Genomic DNA, 23,740 nt, shown 5'->3' with positions numbered 1-23,740 from the left:
AGGTTTTTCTATTTTTAGATCTACTGACCTAGTTTTTAACCCCATGTGACCAAGTTTCGAACTTGATCTAGATATCATCAAGGTAAACATTCTGACCAATTTTCATGAAGATCCATTGAAAAATATGGCCTCTAGAGAGGTCACAAGGTTTTTCTATTTTTAGACCTACTGACCTAGTTTTTGACCGCACGTGACCCAGTTTCAAACTTGACCTACATATCATCAAGGTGAACATTCTGACCAATTTTCATGAAGATCCATTGAGAAATATGGCCTCTAGAGAGGTCACAAGGTTTTTCTATTTTTAGACCTACTGACCTAGTTTTTGATCCCACATGACCCAGTATCGAACTTGACCTAGATATCATCAAGGTGAACATTCTGACCAATATTCATGAAGATCTCATGAAAAATATGGCCTCTAGAGAGGTCACAAGGTTTTTCTATTTTTAGATCTACTGACCTAGTTTTTACCCCCACGTGACCCAGTTTCGAACTTGACCTAGATATCATCAGGCTGAACATTCTGACCAATTTTCATGAAGATCCATTGAGAAATATGGCCTCTAGAGAGGTCACAAGGTTTTTCTATTTTTAGACCTAATGACCTAGTTTTTGACCCCAAGTGACCCAGTTTCAAACTTGACCTAGATATCATCAAGGTGAACATTCTGACCAATATTCATGAAGATCTCATGAAAAATATGGCCTCTAGAGAGGTCACAAGGTTTTTCTATTTTTAGAACTACTGACCTAGTTTTTGACCCCACGTGACCCAGTTTCGAACTTGACCTAGATATCATCAAGGTGAACATTCTGACCAATATTCATGAAGATCTCATGAAAAATATGGCCTCTACAGAGGTCACAAGGTTTTTCTATTTTTAGACCTACTGACCTAGTTTTTGACCCCACGTGACCCAGTTTCGAACTTGACCTAGATATCATCAAGGTGAACATTCTGACCAATATTCATGAAGATCTCATGAAAAATTTGGCCTCTAGAGAGGTCACAAGGTTTTTCTATTTTTAGACCTACTGACCTAGTTTTTGACCCCACCTGACCCAGTTTCAAACTTGACCTAGATATCATCAAGGTGAACATCCTGACCAATTTTCATGAAGATCTTGTGAAATATATGGCCTCTAGAGAGGTCACAAGGTTTTTCTATTTTTAGACCTACTGACCTAGTTTTTGACCGCATGTGACCCAGTTTCAAACTTGACCTATATATCATCAAGGTGAACATTCTGACCAATTTTCATGAAGATCCATTGAGAAATATGGCCTCTAGAGAGGTCACAAGGTTTTTCTATTTTTAGACCTACTGACCTAGTTTTTGATCCCACATGACCCAGTATCGAACTTGACCTAGATATCATCAAGGTGAACATTCTGACCAATATTCATGAAGATCTCATGAAAAATATGGCCTCTAGAGAGGTCACAAGGTTTTTCTATTTTTAGATCTACTGACCTAGTTTTTACCCCCACGTGACCCAGTTTCGAACTTGACCTAGATATCATTAAGCTGAACATTCTGACCAATATTCATGAAGATCCATTGAGAAATATGGCCTCTAGAGAGGTCACAAGGTTTTTCTATTTTTAGACCTAATGACCTAGTTTTTGACCCCACGTGACCCAGTTTCGAACTTGACCTAGATATCATCAAGGTGAACATTCTGACCAATATTCATGAAGATCTCATGAAAAATATGGCCTCTAGAGAGGTCACAAGGTTTTTCTATTTTTAGACCTACTGACCTAGTTTTTGACTCCACGTGACCCAGTTTCGAACTTGACCTAGATATCATCAAGGTGAACATTCTGACCAATATTCATGAAGATCTCATGAAAAATATGGCCTCTAGAGAGGTCACAAGGTTTTTCTATTTTTAGACCTTCTGACCTAGTTTTTGACCCCACGTGACCCAGTTTCGAACTTGACCTAGATATCATCAAGGTGAACATCCTGACCAATTTTCATGAAGATCTTGTGAAATATATGGCCTCTAGAGAGGTCACAAGGTTTTTCTATTTTTAGACCTACTGACCTAGTTTTTGATGGCACGTGACCCAGTTTCGAACTTGACCTAGATATCATCAAGGTGAACATTCTGACCAATTTTCATAAAGATCCCATGAAAAATGTGACCTCTAGAGTGGTCACAAGCAAAAGTTTACGGATGCACGCACGGACGCACGGACGGACGACGGACGCCGCGCGATCACAAAAGCTCACCTTGTCACTTTGTGACAGGTGAGCTAAAAATGTTGAGATGGTAATTTCGTATATGACTGTCCTTATTCCAATTTCTATTAAAGATGCCAAAGCTGCTTTTTTTTTTTAGCAGGGTCACTTATTTATATTTTCTTTTTTCCATGAATCATGGTTCAACATTTTATTAAACGACGGAATAAGAGTTTTCTGACTGAATTAGCAATTCATTATTTTTAGAAAAATATGCTAAATAACTTCCTACATTTCATAATGTAAAAAAAAAATAAAACACACGAAAATATATGTTTGCCAACAGTGAAGGTATATTCAATTTAAATGAAGTAGCAAAATACCAACCTTTTTATAAACAAGATAGTTTGGATTTTCTTCATGATTAATTTGTCCATTGCCAAACATGAGGGCATTGGGCAGAGTATTTGGCAACGACTCTGTTCGTTTGTTGTATCGATGGCTGGCCGCCATCACCACAGCCCCAACTGCTGTCCCCTAATCCCATCTAATGTCAAACACCCTTCGCATACAACATTGAAACTCTGAAAAGAAATAAAGAAATATCTCTCTTAAAGATGATTTAAAACTGAAGTAATTAAGTCTAGATGGGCTCCATGTGTCCCCCAGTACACCGATTTTTCATGATTTGTGCGTGTTTCAGTTGAGCTAGTTGAGCATGCATCAATTTGGTACACTGCTGGACATGCCAAATAGCCTGATCGAAACACTCGCAGCAAATTTTGGTGTATGATAGCCCGTATTTGTATGAATCAAGCCCACCAAATGTCTGAAATGTTTTAGCAAATACAGTAAACACTGTATTAAGAGATCACAAAAAGAGCAACTAAACAATGGTTTCTTATAAGAACAGTCTTAATAATATTTCGTAAATTTAAATAGAAAAATAAGTTGAGCTGTTGACATACCATGTGCAAGAAAGTTTCAAACTGTGATCAATTTTATTCAAGATTTGTTTTATGATACTCACAGTCTACTGACTGAGGTAACTGTATGTTTGCTCAACTGATAAAAAAGATTTATCTTATAATAACAAGAGCTGTCGGATGACAGCGCGCTCGACTATTCGAAGAATTGATTGAAGAATGGGGTCAAAATATTTTCATAGATTTTCAGACAAAAGAAAAAAAAATAGATTAAACAAAAAATGTTCCTGTATTTGTGGATTTCGATTAGTCTTGCACTAAATGGCAATGTGTGACCATGATGGCAAATATGTTAAGTTATATGTTAGGCAAAATATGGACTTGTATGAAAAATTTAACTAATTTCCAAGCCCAAAAAGGGTCATAATTCAGTCAAAAAAGTTGACAGAGTTATGTACACTTGCCTACAGATGGAAATCATGTTGATAAACTAGTGTTAAAAGTTTCAAAGCCACAGTTCAAATAGTTTTGACAAAAATTTCAAAGTCCAAAAAGAGCCATAATTCAGCCAAAATAGTTGTCAGAGTTATGTTCTCTTGCCTACAGATGGAAATCATAATGATAAACAAGTGTTTAAAGTTTAAAAGCCATATGTCAAATAGTCTTGACAAAACATGGACATATACGAAAACAAAACCAATTTCCAAGTTCAAAAAGGGTCATAATTCAGCCAAAAGAGATGACAGAGTTATGTACTCTTGCCTATTGATAGAGACTATAATACTGAACAAGATATAAAAGTTTCAAAGCCATATGTCAAACACTTTACACAAAATATAAACTGGTACGAAAAACTTAACCAAGATTTCTAAGTCAGAAGGGGCATAGTTCAGCCAAAATGCTAAATGGAGTTATGTACTCTTGCCTACAACTGGACATGGTGATGGTAAACAAGTGTTGAAAGTTTCAAAGCTTTATCTCAAAAGACTTTGTCAAAATGTAGACTGGTACGAAAAACTTAACCAAGATTTCTAAGTCAAAAAGGGGCAATAATTCAACCAAAATGCTTGATGGAGTTATGTACTCTTGCCTACAACTGGACATGGTGATGGTAAACAAGTGCTGAAAGTTTCAAAGCTTTATCTCGAAAGACTTTGTCAAAATATGAACTGGTACGAAAAACTTAACCAAGATTTCTAAGTCAAAAGGGGCCATAATTCAGTCAAAATGCTTGACAGAGTTATGTACTCTTGCCTATAACTGGACATGGTGATGGTAAACAAGTGTTGAAAGTTTCAAAGCTTTATCTCAAAAGACTTTGTCAAAATGTGGACTGGTACGAAAAACTTAACCAGGGTGTGACGCCGACGCCGACACCGACACCGACGCCGTGTTGAGTAGGATAGCTCTACTTATTCTTCGAATAGTCGAGCTAAAAATGTCACTTATTGGTGGTCACATGTATGACGTCCACTGTACAGTTAAATTATTATTATCTGTAGGGGACTAAGTTGGTTAGAATCAACTAGATACCATCCAGACATAAGCAAAATTCTAAAATTCACATATATTTGAATATCTTATGAACGCTGTTTGGTTAAACTACAAGCTTTATGCCAATGAAAGTAACCCTAAATTTCTATAATGAACTTGTCCATCTTTCAATTTGGACAGTACCATTAACTGTTAAAAGGGGTGCTTACTAAAAGACACCGACTGAATGGCGAACAGTGCAGACCATGATCAAACTGCACAGATGTGCAGGCTGATCTTGGTCTGCACTGGTAGCAAAGGCAGAATCACTTGCCGCCAGCAGGTTAAGGGTTAAAAGAATTTTCATAGTATATACAGAGACCAATGCCACCCAGAAGCAACAACAAATGTAACCCCTTTAATGATAATTTAAATATTTAAATATTGATAGATCTTCAGAAAAATACCTGTCTAATTTTACATAAACAGCTACAGAAAGATGCTTACCAAACAAAACAGAGAGTAAGTTTTCATTATAACTGCCAAGAAAAATTTTGAAAACTATGAAATACTGCACTTTTTTTTTCATAATAACTTATCCTGAATTTTTTTTTTTTAATTTTATCATGCCAATCACTCATCAGAACTTAAATATTAGGTACAGCTAGAATGTTCTTATCACTAAAGGTGATTCACACCACATACTAAAATGTCTTATGTGCTTATTTCAAACAATGAAACATTCTGGAATTATGTAAATCATATTGAAATTTCTTTCTCTTAAGCACAAAAGTTAATAAACATTTATAAGCAATTTATATTTTTTTTGAGAGACATTTTGAAACACAACAGTGAAATTAATCTAGTAACAAGCAGCAATTTTACAGGCCTTGTTATACTTAAACAGTATAAAAAGGGCTAAAAATAATGTGTCACAGAACTTTTCCCTTTTATAATGAGATAACAGATTACATGAAAACAATAGCTAATTCTAAAAAAAGTTTATAACTTTTTAAAAAAGCAAAAAAGAGTTATAGAACAGAAATATAGTTAGAACTATGTACAATGCATCGTATGTTTACCCAAGGAATACATAGAAACAAACAAAATAATATCCTCTATGTAGTTAGTGAATTTTAGAATTAAATTATCTGTTTCCGGGATATATCTATTACATATATCATAATGTAAAGTAATTTTTATCATAAATGTAAATCAAAGCATCATGGGTAAGAATATACATTAATTTTTTCCATGACACTGTAAATGTCTGAAGATGTATTATCCGGCAGAATTAAAACTCACTTGGTTATTATTACCAATCTCAGACCTAATTTGTGGCACAATGGCAGGATTTCTTCTCGGAAACATATATCCAGATTACAAGCTCCCAGTGCCATTGTAGACAGACAGTGTAAGTTTTGGTATTATTGATATTGCCAGGCTCTAGTTAGGAAGTGAGTACAAAGAATTGGTTATATTTAATCTGTGCTATAGAAGTGGTGTAAGTACAAGATCAATGCTATAATCTACCGTTCCTCTTGCCCAAGGGTAAATTCTGATTAAACATCAGACATGCATACACAGATCAGTGCTGAGAGATCTATTGGACGCCACAAGTTTCCCTGCAACTTGATCACAATAATTCACGACTCCCTGTTTCTGTTTTTCTAATGACAATTCCAATAGCTCTGTATTCCTTATGAAGAAGCATCTAACAGAATGTACAATACAGTACAAGAGAAGAAAATGGCACATTTACTTTAGATTAGCACTGATCAATAGTTATACTGGTGATGCAGAAATGACAACTGCACCATTACAAGATCTGATATCCCTTTCTAGTTAAATGATGGTGTCCAGTATAATTTTACAAGCAAGTTTTGAGATATATTTTGTGAATAAAACTATCAAATATCCCATTCAACTGCGATTAACAACATTAAAATGTATGTGAAGTTGTTTCAAACAAGAGAGCCATGATGGCCCTATATTGCTCACCAGAATTGGTCTGGCCTACTGACCTAGTTTTTGACCCCACATGATCCAGTATCGAATTTAACCTAGAGATCATCAAGACAAACATTCTGACAAAGTTTCATAAAGATTGAGTCACAACCCCTGTGAAATGAAACGTTACTGTTCATGAACAGTTCATGAACAGTGCATGCATATTTCATGAATGGAGTTCATGAACACTTCATGAATTGTTCGTGAAGATAAAATGGCACAAATTCTTGAAACATTCTTAAATACCGTGTTCATGAACAGTGCATGAAAAGTGAAAGATGACTTCAAGAACTAATGTACATGAACAGTTCATGAACTATTCACTTCATGAATAGTTCTTGATATTCTGTTGAACATGAATAGTTCATGAACTTCTTGCTACATGTTTTTATTGTGCCATTTTATCTTCATGAACTAGCAGTGAACCGTTCATGAACATAATAATTGATACTGACCTAGTTTTTGACCCCACTTGACCCAGTTTCAAAACTGACCTAGAGATCATCAAGGCAAACATTCTGACAAAGTTTCATAAATATTGGGTCACAACTGTGACCTCCAGAGTGTTCACAAGCTTTTCCTTTGATCTGGCCTACTGACCTAGTTTTTGATCCAACATGACCCAGATTCCAAATTGACCTAGAGATCATCAAGACAAACATTCTGGCCAAATTTCATAAAGATTGAGTCACAATTGTGACCTCTAGAGTGTTCACAAGCTTTTCCTTCGATCTGGCCTACTGACCCACTTTTTGAACCCACATGACCCAGATTTAAACTTGACCTATAGATTATCAAGACAAATATTCTGACTGATTCTCATGAGTTTCAAACTCAAATTGTGGTCTCTTGAGTGTTGACAAGATTTTCCTTTGATCTGGACTAGTGACCTAGTTTTTGACCCCACATGACCCAGTTTCAAACCTGACCTAGATATCATTAAGACAAACATTCTGACCCAGTTTCATAAAGATTGAAACACAACTGTGGCCTCTAAAGTGTTCACAAGCTTTTCCTTTGCTTTGAACGGGTGACCTGGTTTTTAACCACACATGACCCAGATTCGAACTTGACCTAGAAATCATCAAGACAAACATTCTGACAAAATTTCATAAATATTGGGCCACAACTATGGCCTCTAGAGTGTTCACAAGCTTTTCCTTTGATCTGGCCTACTGACCTAGTTTTTGACCCAACATGACCTAGTTTCAAACTTGACCTAGAGATCATCAAGACTAACTTTCTGACCAAGTTTCATAAAGATTGGTTACAAATGTGGCCTCTAGAGTGTTCACAAGCTTTTCCTTTGATCTGGCCTTCTGACCTAGTTTTTGACCGCACATGACCCAGTTTCGAATCTGACCTAGAGATCATCAAGACTAACATTCTGACCAAGTTTCATAAAGATTGGGTCACAAATGTGGCCTCTAGAGTGTTCACAAGGCAAATGTTGACGGACGACGCACGATGGATGACGAACGACGCACGATGGATGCCAACGGACGCCAGACAATGACCGGTCACAATAGCTCACCTTGACCACTTTGTGCTCTGATTTCATTATAAACATTACTTTTATTTCTTTGATTACTTCAAATTAAAAACTGGAATACTTGACAGTTTAGACCAGCAACCCTCTCAGAAATCCTGAAACTCCAGGTCAGAGACCCTCCAAGAAATCCTGAAAATCCAGATCACAGACCCTCTCAGAAATCCTGAAAATCTAGGTCAGAGACCCTCTCAGAAATCCTGAAAATCCAGGTCAGAGAAGGCCTAACTATAGTAAAGGAACCAGCGTGGGAGCCATCTGGTCTAGTTGCGTAATGGTGGACAGGTTTTTGAACACTAATTTTTTACTTGGCATGGCAACAGAAGTCTAAATTAAACTAATTTCTGTTTAAATTTCATTGTGGATGTATTTTTGACATTTTGGTAGGAAAAATGGGAGAGCAGGTTGTATCTGGTGAAGTGAAGCTCAATTTTAGTATGAGTAGTACTTCCAGGTCACAGCAGTGTGATTTTGATGTGATTTTACAGTAAGTAAATGTGAGCAAAGAAATCTCTCTTAGAAGATATATGACCCCTACTTTTCTCTTCATTTTATATCAGTTTTATCATAACTCTTTAAAATGAGGTAAGGATTTGTTCTCTGAAATGGGTCTAGCTATGTTTGGTAGCTCTTGAAAAAATGTTAGTTTTATATAGAATATATAGGGAAAACCATTTACCTGTTTGTGACCAGAACCTCTTAGAAATCCTGAAAATCCAGGTCAGAGACCCTAACAGAAATCTGAAAATCCAGGTCAGAGACCTTTCAAGAAATCATGAAAATCCAGATCAGAGACCCTCTCATAAATCCAGGTCAGAGACACTCCCAGAAATCCTGAAAATCCAGAACAGAGAGCCTCCAAGATATCCTGGAAATCCAGGTTTGAGACACTCCAAGAAACCCTGAAAATCCAGACCAGAGACATTCTAAGATATCCTGAAAATCTAGATCAGAGGCCCTCTCAGAAATCCTTGAAAACCTCCAGATGTCAAGAAGACCTTCTCAATGAATAATACTGAAAATCAAAGACCGATCAGAGGACCTATCCTCAGAAATACCATGGAAAAATTCATCAGATCAGAGGAATCCTCCAAGAAATCCTGAGAGACCAGATTAGAGACCCTCCAAGAAATTCTGAAAATCCAGATCAGAGGCACTCTCACAAATCCTGAAAATCAACAATCAGGAAAAATCCAGATTAGAGATCTCCTCAGAAACCCTTATAACCACGAAGGATACTCCTGCCACTGTTAGTTCAGCTATGAGGAAAGGGTTCTTGATTTATACATCAACATTTATTGTATTCTAAATGAGTTTTCTAAAATATAAATCAACTACTTAGTCCACATGAAAATGTCCATGATGTTTAAAATAAATATCAGTTTTCACAGCCATATCTTAATTTGCCTGTAGGTAATGGTCTTTAAACACCATATGTGTTTCCCAGGTCAATGACCACAAAATCTGTTACATTTTGTCTGCCAGCAGACAATGCTAGGGTGCACATATTTGTAACATATGCACAAGTATTTAGCCAGTCTGACATAGGAACAAGTTGTTGGCATGCTACGAAAGGCTGCTTTTACTATCATAGACATTTTTGTCTATCAACCTCTATAAAACAAATCATCTATCAACCTCTATAAAACAAACACAGTTTGCTCCTTTGCACTTTTAACTGTGTCAATACTTTGATCAAATAGGCATTGAAGAAGAACAGACCTCACATAAATAGCATTATAATATTATAAAGATACCAGAAGAGGTCATCAGGTTGCTACTTCAAAAGAGCTCACCTACACTAAACTATGTAACAGCTCATTAAGATACCAACAGAAGTGCATAGTTTGCCACCTAAAGAGAGCTCACACCTTTCATTACATTTTGTGAAACACACTTAAAAGCTTACCCTGTTTTCAGTAGAGTTCATCAAAGTAGGGCTCAAACTATAAGCTATATAATCTGAGCTCATTTAGATAGCTGTATCACAAGAGCTCATTCAGTTTTCACACAATAATGTTTTCAGTAGAGCTCATTCAAGTAGCCATATGACAGAAGTTTACTAAGATATCAATATCAGTTGAGCTCATTCCAGCTGATACACCGTAAAAGCTCAAAAAGAAACTCAAAATGATAACTATGTCAGTTAATTCAGGAACATCAGAGGAGCTCACAAAGATAACTACGTCAGAATAATTCATTCAGGTAGGTATACAAAAAGAGCTCACAAAGATAACTATGCCAGATTAATTCATTCAGGTAGGTATACAAGAGGAGCTCACAAAGATAACTATGCCAGATTAATTCATTCAGGTAGGTATACAAGAGGAGCTCACAAAGATAACTATGCCAGATTAATTCATTCAGGTAGGTATACAAGAGGAGCTCACAAAGATAACTATGCCAGATTAATTCATTCAGGTAGGTATACAAGAGGAGCTCACAAAGATAACTGTGTCAGAATGAGTTATTCAGGTAGGTACACAAAAAGAGCTCACAAAGATAACTATGCCAGATTAATTCATTCAGGTAGGTATACAAAAGGAGCTCACAAAGATAACTATGCCAGATTAATTCATTCAGGTAGGTATACAGAAGGAGCTCACAAAGATAACTATGCCAGATTAATTCATTCAGGTAGGTATACAAAAGGAGCTCACAAAGATAACTGTGTCAGAATGAGTCATTCAGGTAGGTACACAAAAAGAGCTCACAAAGATAACTATGCCAGATTAATTCATTCAGGTAGGTATACAAGAGGAGCTCACAAAGATAACTGTGTCAGAATGAGTTATTCAGGTAGGTACACAAAAAGAGCTCACAAAGATAACTATGCCAGATTAATTCATTCAGGTAGGTATACAAAAGGAGCTCACAAAGATAACTATGCCAGATTAATTCATTCAGGTAGGTATACAAAAGGAGCTCACAAAGATAACTATGCCAGATTAATTCATTCAGGTAGGTATACAAAAGGAGCTCACAAAGATAACTGTGTCAGAATGAGTCATTCAGGTAGGTACACAAAAAGAGCTCACAAAGATAACTATGCCAGATTAATTCATTCAGGTAGGTATACAAAAGGAGCTCACAAAGATAACTATGCCAGATTAATTCATTCAGGTAGGTATACAAAAGGAGCTCACAAAGATAACTGTGTCAGAATGAGTCATTCAGGTAGGTACACAAAAAGAGCTCACAAAGATAACTATGCCAGATTAATTCATTCAGGTAGGTACACAAAAGGAGCTCACAAAGATAACTATGCCAGATTAATTAATTCAGGTAGGTATACAAAAGGAGCTCACAAAGATAACTGTGTCAGAATGAGTTATTCAGGTAGGTACACAAAAAGAGCTCACAAAGATAACTATGCCAGAATGAGTTATTCAGGTAGGTACACAAAAAGAGCTCACAAAGATAACTATGCCAGATTAATTCATTCAGGTAGGTATACAAAAGGAGCTCACAAAGATAACTGTGTCAGAATGAGTCATTCAGGTAGGTATACAAAAGGAGCTCACAAAGAGAACTATGCCAGATTAATTCATTCAGGTAAGTATACAAGAGGAGCTCACAAAGATAACTGTGTCAGAATAGCTTACAGCAACAGCTATGTCAGCAGAGCTTTAAAATGTTTTTGTACACTCTGATGTAGCCATATTAGGAGACAGCTACAACTGCACAAAATTCTCAAAGTAACTTCTACTAAGTACTCAAAGTAACTTCTGCTATGTACTCAAAGTAACTTATACTATGTACTCAAAGTAACTTATGCTATGTACTCAAAGTAACTTATACTATATACTCGATGTAACTTATACTATGTACTCAAAGTAAATTCTGCTATGTACTCAAACTAACTTATACTATGTACTCAAAGTAAATTCTGCTATGTACTCAAACTAATTTATACTATGTACTCAAAGTAAATTCTGCTATGTACTCAAACTAACTTATACTATGTACTCAAAGTAACTTATACTATATACTCGATGTAACTTATACTATGTACTCAAAGTAAATTCTGCTACGTACTCAAACTAACTTATACTATGTACTCAAAGTAAATTCTGCTATGTACTCAAACTAATTTATACTATGTACTCAAAGTAAATTCTGCTATGTACTCAAACTAACTTATACTATGTACTCAAAGTAACTTATACTATATACTCGATGTAACTTATACTATGTACTCAAAGTAAATTCTGTTATGTACTCAAACTAACTTATACTATGTACTCAAAGTAAATTCTGCTATGTACTCAAACTAACTTATACTATGTACTCAAAGTAAATTCTGCTATGTACTCAAACTAACTTATACTATGTACTCAAAGTAAATTCTGCTATGTACTCAAACTAACTTATACTACGTACTCAAACTAACTTATACTACGTACTCAAAGTAACTTATGCTATGTACTCAAAGTAACTTATACTACATACTAGGGATGGCAACGAATAGCAATTTTGGTATTCAAATATTCAGTCAACCTTCCGAACGAATATTCGAATATTCGGTCATCCAATGATCAACAAATCAACTCAAAATCTTATCAATTTATCGTACCCTTAGCAGCGATCTGCATTTAGCAAGTACCAGGCAACATGACCTTGACATTTTAGCTGCTGATATGTTATGATATTCATTTGTGCCAAGTGAATTCAAACTCTCATTATATGCAACAAAAAAAAATTAAAAAAACAAACATACACACACCTGTTTGAGGTAAGTTTATAATTATGTCCTTACCATTTATGGAGGGCACAAACAGTGTTTTAATGAAAAAGCAAAAACAGGTTTCAAATTTTAGTTAACTTACTGGAAAAATGCAAGTACATTCTGAAAAATAGGAATGACTTTGCCCCTGCTTGCAAAATATTGCAAGTGCAAAAAACTGAAATGCAAATGACAACAATTTTCATTTCTTCAACTTTAAAGTTTTGAACTGATGTAAATACTAAGGCATTCACTGATGTCTGGATTGAATGATTATGTTTTTATAACCTGCGCAGTCGGGTTTGCAGAATTTAATCACATGGTGATACTCTACCTATAATTTTTATACACAATCCAATTTCTGGTAACTCTGCCAAAGTTTGGCATAAAAATAACCAGGTTTTTGTGCCTGCAAAATTTCTATCAAAAAAGTTCAAACAAAATCGCTAGTGAAGTTGATATTAAGCAAACTGAAAATTTTTGTCCTCACAATAATTTGCAAATGCAAAAAAGTTCAATTCTACCCCTGCAAAAAACAACAACAAAAATTGTGAGCAGCAACATCTTACCAGTGATCAACTGTCTCTCTTCATTATAAGATATACTAGGAAATAAAAAACAGCATTTATCTAAAACAACATGTTGGAATGTACTATAGACAACAATCAGAATATATGATCAATACCATATCCAATACACCAGTCTCATACTGCTATCAAACAGCCACCATCTCAGTGAAAATGTTACTTCATAAAATTCACTTTTCTTCATTTCTGTCAGAAACCCACTGAGTTTTTACAGCTCATATTACCTCAGGTGTAACAAATAACTTAGCACATCAGACTTTTTAATGGAATTACAACCAGCTGGATATCTATTAACTCATTTTCAAAACTTTCAGCATTCCACTCTCTACAGAGTTTCTTTCACTTCAGGAGAAAATCCATTGTGTTTCTATTAAACAATGCATAACATAATATGATTAAACAATGCATAACTGTTAGAAAGAAGTTTATCTATGAAGCAAGAAAATAGCGAATCTATCAAACAATGTGTGAGTATTAGAAAGAAGTGTATAGATCAACTTTATGCATGGAAGCGTGCCTGCACTTTTAGCTCATAACAATACTGCAGTAAAGTGGATAAGTCATGCCTCCTAACTGTTGTTGAATTATATCTATTAAATTATGCTAAGTGTTAGAAATAAGTGAATCTATCAAGCAATGCACAAGTTTTAGAAAGAATATTAAACAAAGAATTAGAAAGTAGTGTATCAATCAAGCAAGGCAAGAGTGTTAAATTAGTTTAGTATCCAGTGTATGATTGTAACCATCACTGGCAAAGGAATGCATTAAGGTATAGATCCATGTTTCGAAGAAAAAAGTTCGAACGTCATCAAATCATAGAAAGAAAGCATTGTTTTACATGAAAATTTAACAGAGTATAAAACATTTATATTATTCTACAAAACCATTGTCAATTTACTGATATATGTATTGAATTCCGGAAAGGGACTGCATGAAGGGGCCACACTTCTGGACAGTTCAGCGGCTTTAAAAACTCACCATTTTTTAAAAGATGTTACATGTCTTCGTTTTGATGCATTTGCAACATCGTGCGAGTGTTTAAACTTTACATAACTAGGTAAAACGTCGTTTTTGACAATTGTTTACATTTATTTCCTTACAAATGGCATTCTTATTTAAAGGGGGACAACTCATTAAGAATATTTTAAGTATCCAACTCTGTGGGACAGAACAGTAAAACATGTATTGGACAGATAAGTTGTTTGTCAAGATGCTGTTCATTTACTAAAAAAATCTGTTGTTTTGTGATATACTGCTAAACCTTAACATCAATTACATATTGTATTCTTAAATAATCCAGGAGTGTTTGAGAGTAATGTATCCATATAATAGTATATTATCTATGAGTATTAGAGGATAGCCCATAATTATGTTTAATGAAATAGTGTATCCATTTAATAGATTATCAAGGAGTGTTAGAAAGAGGGATGTCCATATAAGATATGAGTGTTTTTCAGCAAACTAGCCTTCAGATTCCACACTGCTTAACTCTTAGTCTGCTGGCGGCAAGTGATTCTGCCTTTGCGACCAGTGCAGACCAAGATCCGCCCCACATCCATGCTGTCTGATCATGTTCTGCACTGCTCGACATTCAGGCTGTATTTTTTGGTAAGCACCCCTTTTAACAGTTAATGGTACTGTCTAAATTGAAAGACGGACAAGTTCATAATAGAAATTTAGCAGGGAAGTAGAGTATCATAGATAGGTCATATGTATCCAGTAGATATAAGGCAGCGAACTGACTGAACTGGCCATAAAATTAATATTATCAAGGCAGATAATCCAAATACATGAAAGGTATGAAAGACTATATAAGCTACATGGCAAAATCAACATCATTTTTATTTAAACAACATCACACAAAATGTTTACATGACTTCCGATGATTTTCATAGTAAGTGAGGTACATTCATGAGTTATTCAGAACTAACACAATAGTAACAGATTTAATTTTCTAGAAAACAGCTAAATATACCGGTATTATACAAGTCATCAAATAATAAATCATGGATATGTAGTGTTTATGTCCACTAACTAGGCCATAATTCATTAACCTTTTAAGAAATAATGGAGAAGACAATCAGTTGACTTTCTGTGGGAGGAAGGGTCTCCCCTGAGAGTATATCCATCAATAAAGTAGTCTTGCAGACTGTTCTAACACTTCTGATCAATGACCCTTACTAATGGGACATCACACCTGATACAAAAGAACCATCACAACCTTTTGTTTCCCTCAAAGAACTTCATTAATAATACAGTTTTAGTCCTGTTTTAACGCAGCTTGACAAGTAGGAAATTCAAGGTAATCTGCATTTCAGTTGGAAAATCATACAAAGTACAATCAATTATACATTAAACAAAAATTCTTACTCCCCCTCAGTATCTTTCATACTGCTAAAAGAACATTTTTGAAATTTCTCAGATACTGAGAAAAAGATATTGCAAAAGAACGTACGAAACAAGAAGCTGCGACTTCAATAAATGCTGGATGGCCCTGGTGGCATCCTTGTTGATACAAAGGAACCCAAGTCCAAAACAAGGTCAAGGTCAAGGTCAAGGTCAAACTGAGGTCAGGTGATGTTTGAAGATGAGGAATGGTCACAGGTTACATCTGCATTAGTAGCAAGTCATTCTAGTAAGGAGTATTGATGCTAGACAAAACGGTCCCATTTGGTTAACCTTGTATGGACGGACGAACGGACGAACAGGACAATCAATATATGCCTTCTGCATCAGTAGATGCCGGGGGCATAAAAATCATCAAAATTGAGTGAAGCTATAAAATGATTTTATTTATTCTATAGCTTTAAACCAATTAAAAATGATCACAAAAATACACTTAAATTTCTACAATTTAACAAGTAAATCTCATCATAACGCAAGACAATTTTGACAGAACCAAAACAAATTCTTCATCTTGTCAAATCTTGGGAATAAATCTAACTTTGGTTTGATATTTGGCCATATATATATCACAGAGAAAAGTCAATATCTACAATAGCTCTCTATTCCTATTAATGATGTTTCAAGTTGCTTGTTTTGTGAAGGCGCTACTTCATGAGTATTTTCGGGACTTAGGAAATAGCTTTGAGTTTGTAAAAAATGAATGAAATGATGTTTTTGCCCATGATGTTGAAATTTTAATATGTTATTAGCAACACACTTGTTTAAAGTGTAAGAAATTTGATATATGTAATATTAAAATTTAGGAAGATATTGCCAAAAATATCAAACATGCAGTTAGAAACAGGTAGAAGTATCAATAAGGCAGACTAAATATAACCTGCTGAGGCTGGGGTTCAAATGTGAAGTGAGAGACACTGAAAAATGCCTAGTTTATTTTTTTTGTTGGGTTTAACATCACACTGACACAATTCTAGGTCATATGGAGACTTTCAAGCTTTGATGGTGGAGGAAGACCCCAGATGCCCCTCCGTGCATGACTTCATCACGGGCCAGCACCTACCTTCCGGGCCGGCACCTACCTTCCGTTAGTGTGGCAGCCAAATGATAAACAAAGACATTATGAGCCCTTTAAGAGTGTCCATAGACTAGCTCCTAGACTATGACATATCGTTTTACATTTTTATGATTGAATGTAGTGAACTGAGCCAGTCTATATCCTATGTCCAATATCATATGATAATTTCAACATCAGTCCTGTATGAAAATCTCTAAAATAGACTGGCTTTTGTCTCTATGAAATTGAATTTATCAAAAAAGGGAAAAATATAGAAATATAGTTATTATCAGTCTGGTGGCTAGTCTAAGAGTGTCCACTACAATTTTTCATTGTAATGTGTGTAACTGAATAAATCTATAGATTAATTTTACTGAACTGAATTATATATATATATTTTTTTTAATTTTGGTAAATTTAGAGTGAAGGGTAGATTTACTAGGAGATGGGTGTTTTACTGGGGCAGTGTAAAATAAACAAGCAAATTCGATGAATTGGTATCCCCTGCCGAAAGGGTTTGTGGTGAGGAATGGCAAAAAAATATATCCGGAAAAAAGTTAAGGATGTTAATAAGAAGAAAATAATTTCATTAGTCAAAATCAATTTAACAGAAAACAAATGTTTAATTAAAGAGTACATAATAAATGTATGATACTTTGATCCTGACTAAAGAATTTATTTTGAATGGGATATGCTTACTGTAATAAGCTAAGCTTTTAAAATTAAATGCAGTTAACTGAAATGTGAGCTTGAAGTTTAACTGGAATGAAATATTGTCTTTGAGTGGTTTGGCACCATGTGTTGCTGTTTAACATGTACATTTGAACTTAAAAGAACAGATGTCCTTAAGAGAACACAATCAAGTAAGATATCTTGAACATGGTTGAGGGCAAGGTTTGTGCAGTCACAACTTAACATGTTGAAAGTTTGAACATTTAAAAAAAAAAAAAAAAGGAATGGAAATATATATATATACATATATATTTATTTTTCTAGGGGGTGGGGGTGCAGGGGAACTGGAGCGGAAACAAAATTTCACATGTTGATTATAAATATTGATTGAAAATTAAAAATGAAAAAAAAAAAAAAAAAAAAAGTGGTAAAAGGGTGAAGTTGGGTTGGGGGGCGGGGGGCAGAGGATGCATGATCAGTGGTGGGCATGACTGGGTGGAGAAGTGAGGTGGGGGAATGGTACAACTTGGAAGGTTTGAAAAAAATCTAAAATAAGAAATGAAAAAAAAAAATTTTTTTTTTGGTGGGAGAGGGGGGGGGGGGGGGGAGGGGCATCGGGAGGGGGAGGCAAGGCAAGTGGGTGACCAGGTGTGGGTGCGCAACTTCATATGTTTATAATAAATGTTCACAGAAAAGAATGAAAGAAATTTAATGAAATTCTGCCAAATGGTAAGTTTGTTACGTACAAATATGTGGATTTTTAGACAATTAAAGGGCAGTAACTCTGAAGTTACAAAAGAAATCCGTACAAAAATTGTCTGTGCACAACCACATTATAGTGCTCTAAATTCTGTTAAAGTTTCATAGTTCAAGGTCAAATATATCAAAAGTTATGATGCAGAAATTGCCATATCTATAGTACCCTAAATAGTTAACACTAAAAACTTCTAAGGGCCATAACTCTGGTGTTACTTGGGCAATCTGTCTGAAACTTGATGGGCCCCATAACCTCATAGTGGTGAACATGTATATGAAGTTTGTTTGAAAAAAATCTAAAATAAGGAATGAATTTTTTTTTGGGGGGGTGGGGGGGGGAAGGGGGGGGATGTGATCAAGGTAAGGGGGTGATTAGGTGTGGGTACACAACTTCACATGTTTACAATAAATGTTCATGGAAAAGAATGAAATGAAATTCTACCAAATACTAAGTTTGTTATTTACAAATATGTGAATTTGTATACAATTAAAGGGCAATAACTCTTTATTTACAAATAAATCTGAATGAAATTGTGCGTACACAGCCACATTTTGGTGATCTAAATTCTGTTTAAGTTTCATAGTTCTAGGTCAAATATATCAAAAGTTATGATAAAGAAATTGCCATATTTATAGTACCCTATATAGTTAACACTAGAAACTTCTAGTGTAACTCTGGTGTTACTTGGGCAATCTGACTGAAACTTGACTGGCCGCAAGAACTCATAGTGGTGAACATGTATATGAAGTTTTAAATAAATATTACCAACCATATCTTAGAGATGGCTATGGATGGACGGAAAGACGGACGGACGGATAGAAGGACGGACGGAAAGACGGACGGACAATGCCAAAACTATATCCCTACGACTTTCGTCGGGGGGATAATGATAATATTTTACATGTATATATATTATCCTAGTAATATGGTAGAGCAGAACTTTGAAGTGGGGTATGCATTTATTTATATCATTTACGGCTTTGGGAGTGTTTATGCTTGGGTTTATCTCCAGCACAATCAGTGTGTTTGCGTTGGGGTGGGGGGTGGGGGGAACGGGGTTTGGTGATCTCCTGGCACATCCTCTTAAAATCTGTCAAGCATTGCAATAAAAGCTTAAATCATGAAATAAAAAATTCTGCTTGTACATCATTGATAATTATTATTAATACCATGACGTGCCTATTCCTATTTATACTGGAAATTTTCTTAATGTTTTGCTTGCACATGCTCCTTATAAGTATTAAGGTGAAATTTAATATCATATCACGTTCTTCTCCCTTCCCTTGCACGTCATCTTTCATTATAACTACCGGTAACAACTTATTAGCGATATTCCTATGAAATTGAAAACTAAAAAAAAGCACACTTACTTTGTTTTTTTCTGCTCGCAAATCATAATTACATTACAGCCAACTTAGGTAATAATCCAGGCAACTAACAAAGATTTTCTGCTCACATAACATAATCATTAATCAGGGGAATAAATATTCTTATGCAAATGAAAACTTAAAGCATGAAATTCTCAGCTTCCTTTACTTGCATGTCTTCATTTAGTAACATAATACCACAGGGAGTGAACAGAGCAAAACAGTCATGTTTAATGTTTCCTTATGTATCAACTTTAGAAGTACCAAAAATTCACGCCCCTCATCCCAAACTCCAAACAAAATCCTGGATTGACCCTGTATTTGGTAATATTAAATGTACATGTACAGTCGGGGTATACTGCGGTAATGCATTTAATTATAAACTGAAAAAAAAATGACTGGTTTAAAAATGGGTGGAGCGGATATGTTTATCAGGAGTATATGGTAATACATGTATATTATTGTGTTATATAGTAGAACAGTTATATATCAAGAGCTGTCTGTAAGACAGTACGCTCGACTTTTCTCAGTGCTTGACTCAGAATTAGAGCTTTGCCAGTACAAAACTTCATAAAACTTTAACCAAATAATTCTAACTTAAAAAGAGGCATAACTCTGTCAAAATTCAAATCAGAGTTATGGGGATTGTTTCTCTTGGTGTAGATGTTGACAGTAAATAACTATTTAAGTTTCATGTCAAAAGCTTTTATAGTAACAGAGATATTTGACTTTACCAAAAACTTTAACAAAACAATTCTAAGTTAAAAAGAGGCATAACTCTGTCAAAATTCAAATCAGAGTTATGGGGATTTTTCTCCTGGTGTAGACTTTGATAGCAAATAACTTATTTAAATTTCAAGTCAAAAGCTTTGATACGAACAGAGATATTTGATTTTATCAAAAACTTGAACTAATGGCGATGCCGATGCCGATGCCGACACCAGGGTGAATGCAATAGCTCTACTTTTTCTTCAAAAAGTCAAGCTAAAAATGTTTTATTTGCAAATAAGAAAGTTGGGGTGCATTTATTTGTGGAAGCGGAAACATTTATACTGGGGTATATGGCAGAACATGTATCACACTGGCCATAGCTTTATCAGATCAAGTGGTTCCAACGTTGTTTGAGCGGTGAATTTTACGCCGATCAGATGGAGAAATATGGCCGATACTACAAATTTCTGGTATTGTAAGTATGATTTAAAGAAATTTCTACCCGTTAAATAACGAATCAAATGAAAACGATGGGTGCACCTGGAGCGCAAATGTGTCTATATTTTAGCACATGTGTCTATTTAGCTGAGGTTTGTGCCGTTTATTCAAACACTTCTGTACAGTCCGGCGGGGGAAGGAGATTTTTTACAGTTTTTGACAATATCGCCTCGAATATAGTGTTTATCGGGAGCAAGTAACTGTTAAAACACGTTTTATGTAAAGGACTACCTCTTAAAACACAGCGTGTGTGTTATCATAGAATTATTCAGGGTTGTTTCTGAACAATCGGCCGAAAACCTAATGCAACGCCGTTTCGAGTGGGTCACTATGCAACGCAATCAAGTGGATACCGTTCTGTGTCTTACTTGCGAAGTCTTATCCATCTTAAAACAGTCATTAAAGCCTAACAATGAATAAATTTAGTGACTTATATCATTATAATGATCCCGCCGTTTCTAATATATTGTACTAAATATATATAATACATTTTTATGCTCGCTTAACATTTAACATATTTTTACGGACTTGTCAAAACATCAACATAAAGCAAGGGTGAACATCGAACAATATCATTAAGTAAGTAATAGTAATAGTTCGTAAAAACAAGAACCAGTTCAAGGACATTTATCTCATCCACGAATGGTACTGAACAGCATGCCAAAAGCGGGTTGACTCTTTATGAGGATTGTTCAAATATGAATGCATCTGAGCACATAAAAATGTATCCTTGATAGATTTCAATGAAAATTTTACTTGGTTCCCTGGAAGTATTCACCTTTAACAGATTTGCAAAATTTCAGTCTTCTAATCCAATCCTTGAAGCCTTTTTCGTAGTATTTTCTAGGTATACTATGAAGACACTGGAATATTGCAGAACTGAGGTGTTTGCGTTCCACAAAGTTTTGACCAGAAAGGTATTTTTGCGCCTTGGGAACAAAAAGAAGTCACACGGGGCAAGGTCAGACGAATAAGGAGGGTGACGAAGGGAACACAACAACCTTTTCCTGCTTCAGAAAGTCTTGTACAATAGACGCCTTGTGCGATGACGCGTTTTCATGTAGTCTGACATTGGCCAAACCAGTTGCGGGTCTTCGAGTTTTGAAATATTTCTTTAGTTTTCGAAGAACTTTAGTGCAATGCATGGTCTTTTGCCAGACTTTGTTGCCCATATTTTGTTCTGAATCTTTCGTTTGGGCTCAAAAATAGTGAACCAATGTCTCGTCACCAGTGACGACATTTGCGAAAGATCGTGCATTGTAATTTGGAAACTGTTAAAGCAACAAGTTTGCGCATTGCACGCGTGCCCTTTTCTGCTCATCTGTCAACATATGAGGAATCCATCTAGCACAGATCTTTCTCATTTTCAAATTACGTTTCAGAATTGTATGAGCTGCTCTTATGAGATGCAAACCATACATTTGTCTAGCGGTGTATCTTGCATCAGTAGCAACTATTTCTTTCACTCTAGCAACCATCTTGGCAGACGTTGCTGTTTTCGGCCGACGGCCATGTGGTTCATCTCCTGTTGAAACTAACCAACATTTGAATTTCTTAAACCAACGAATAACTGTCGAAAAAGATATTTCATTATGCCCATAAACTGAACATATATCATTAAAAATGTCTTTACACTCTATGCCAAGAACACAACGATTCTTAATACAGGACCGTACGGTGTACGCTGACCTTCTTCCAACCATTTTTGTATTAGTATACACGAGTAGGCAATGTTAGCGAGCGATGGACACAGCTAAAGTGAACGGATTTTAATGGGTGTGGTATCAATGTATAAATGAACAAATAAAATACAGACACCAGTGAAAGAAAATAAACGGACTAGCAATTCTAAGAGAGACGTGTTACAGTTGTATTTTAACTGTCTCTAACAAAACCTTTTTTTTTTTTTTGCATTGGTGTCTTATTTCATTTGTATCTTAGTACATGTATTTAAACGGTGACCGTAGAGTTTTATTACATCGTTTCTGTTTTATGGAGGACCAATAAAATCTTGCCTTTTCCCTGGCCAATTTTAACGGTCTCTTTGATTTATCTCTCTGAAAATAAATGAACGTTTCACCAGGAATATGAATGAAAATATATACAAACAACTGATCAATACTTTTATTTAGTTTTGTATGAACAGCTTAAATGCACAACCAATCAGTAATGAAATCGCAATGTATTGGTTTTAAGGGACTGAAAGTAACCAACTGTAACTATACTGATTTAAAGAGTCAACCCGATTTTGGCATGCTGTTCAGTACCATTCGTGGAGGAGAAAAATATCCGTGAACTGGTTCTTATTTAAACGAACTAATACTATTATTTACTTAATGATATTGTTCGATGTTCATCTTTGCTTTATGTTTATGTGTTGATGTTTTTTGACAATGTCCGCAAAATATGTTAAATGTTAAGCGAGCATAAAAATGTAAAAGTACAATATATTAGAAATGGCGGGATCAATATGATGATATAAAACTATCCAAATTAATTTATTCATTATTAGGCTTTGAAAATAATGACTGTTTTTAAGACGGATAAGACATCGCAAGTAAGACACAGAACGGTATCCACTTGACTGCGTTGCATAGCGACCCACTCGAAACGGCGTTGCATTAGGTTTTCGACTGATTGTTCAGAAACAACCCTGAATAATTCTATTAAAATACACACGCTTTGTTTTAAGAGGTAGCCCTTTACATAAAAAGTGTTTTAACAGTTACTTGCTCCCGAAAAACACTAAATTTGAGGCGATATTGTTAAAAACTGTCAAAAATCTCCTTCCCCCGCCGGACTGTACAGA

General features: G+C 35.3%; 1 protein-coding gene across 4 annotated transcripts in view; it reads right to left on the bottom strand.

Annotated features, from left to right (window-relative positions):
* LOC123564532 (regulator of G-protein signaling 7-like) overlaps positions 1-23,740 on the bottom strand; it is a 116,478-nt gene that overhangs the window by 77,464 nt on the left and 15,274 nt on the right. For all 4 annotated transcript variants that reach the window (XM_053516596.1, XM_053516588.1, XM_053516604.1 and 1 more), the window contains exon 2: positions 2,583-2,779. In XM_053516596.1, coding sequence (XP_053372571.1) covers positions 2,583-2,708 — 126 coding nt within the window. In that variant the 5' untranslated portion in view covers positions 2,709-2,779. The remainder of the gene's footprint in view (positions 1-2,582; positions 2,780-23,740) is intronic.

The sequence above is a fragment of the Mercenaria mercenaria genome, chromosome 1 (genome assembly GCF_021730395.1).
Source record: "Mercenaria mercenaria strain notata chromosome 1, MADL_Memer_1, whole genome shotgun sequence".
Taxonomy (NCBI): domain Eukaryota; kingdom Metazoa; phylum Mollusca; class Bivalvia; order Venerida; family Veneridae; genus Mercenaria; species Mercenaria mercenaria.
Note: the sequence above shows the minus strand (reverse complement) of the source record. Positions and strands in the feature narration are given on the sequence as shown.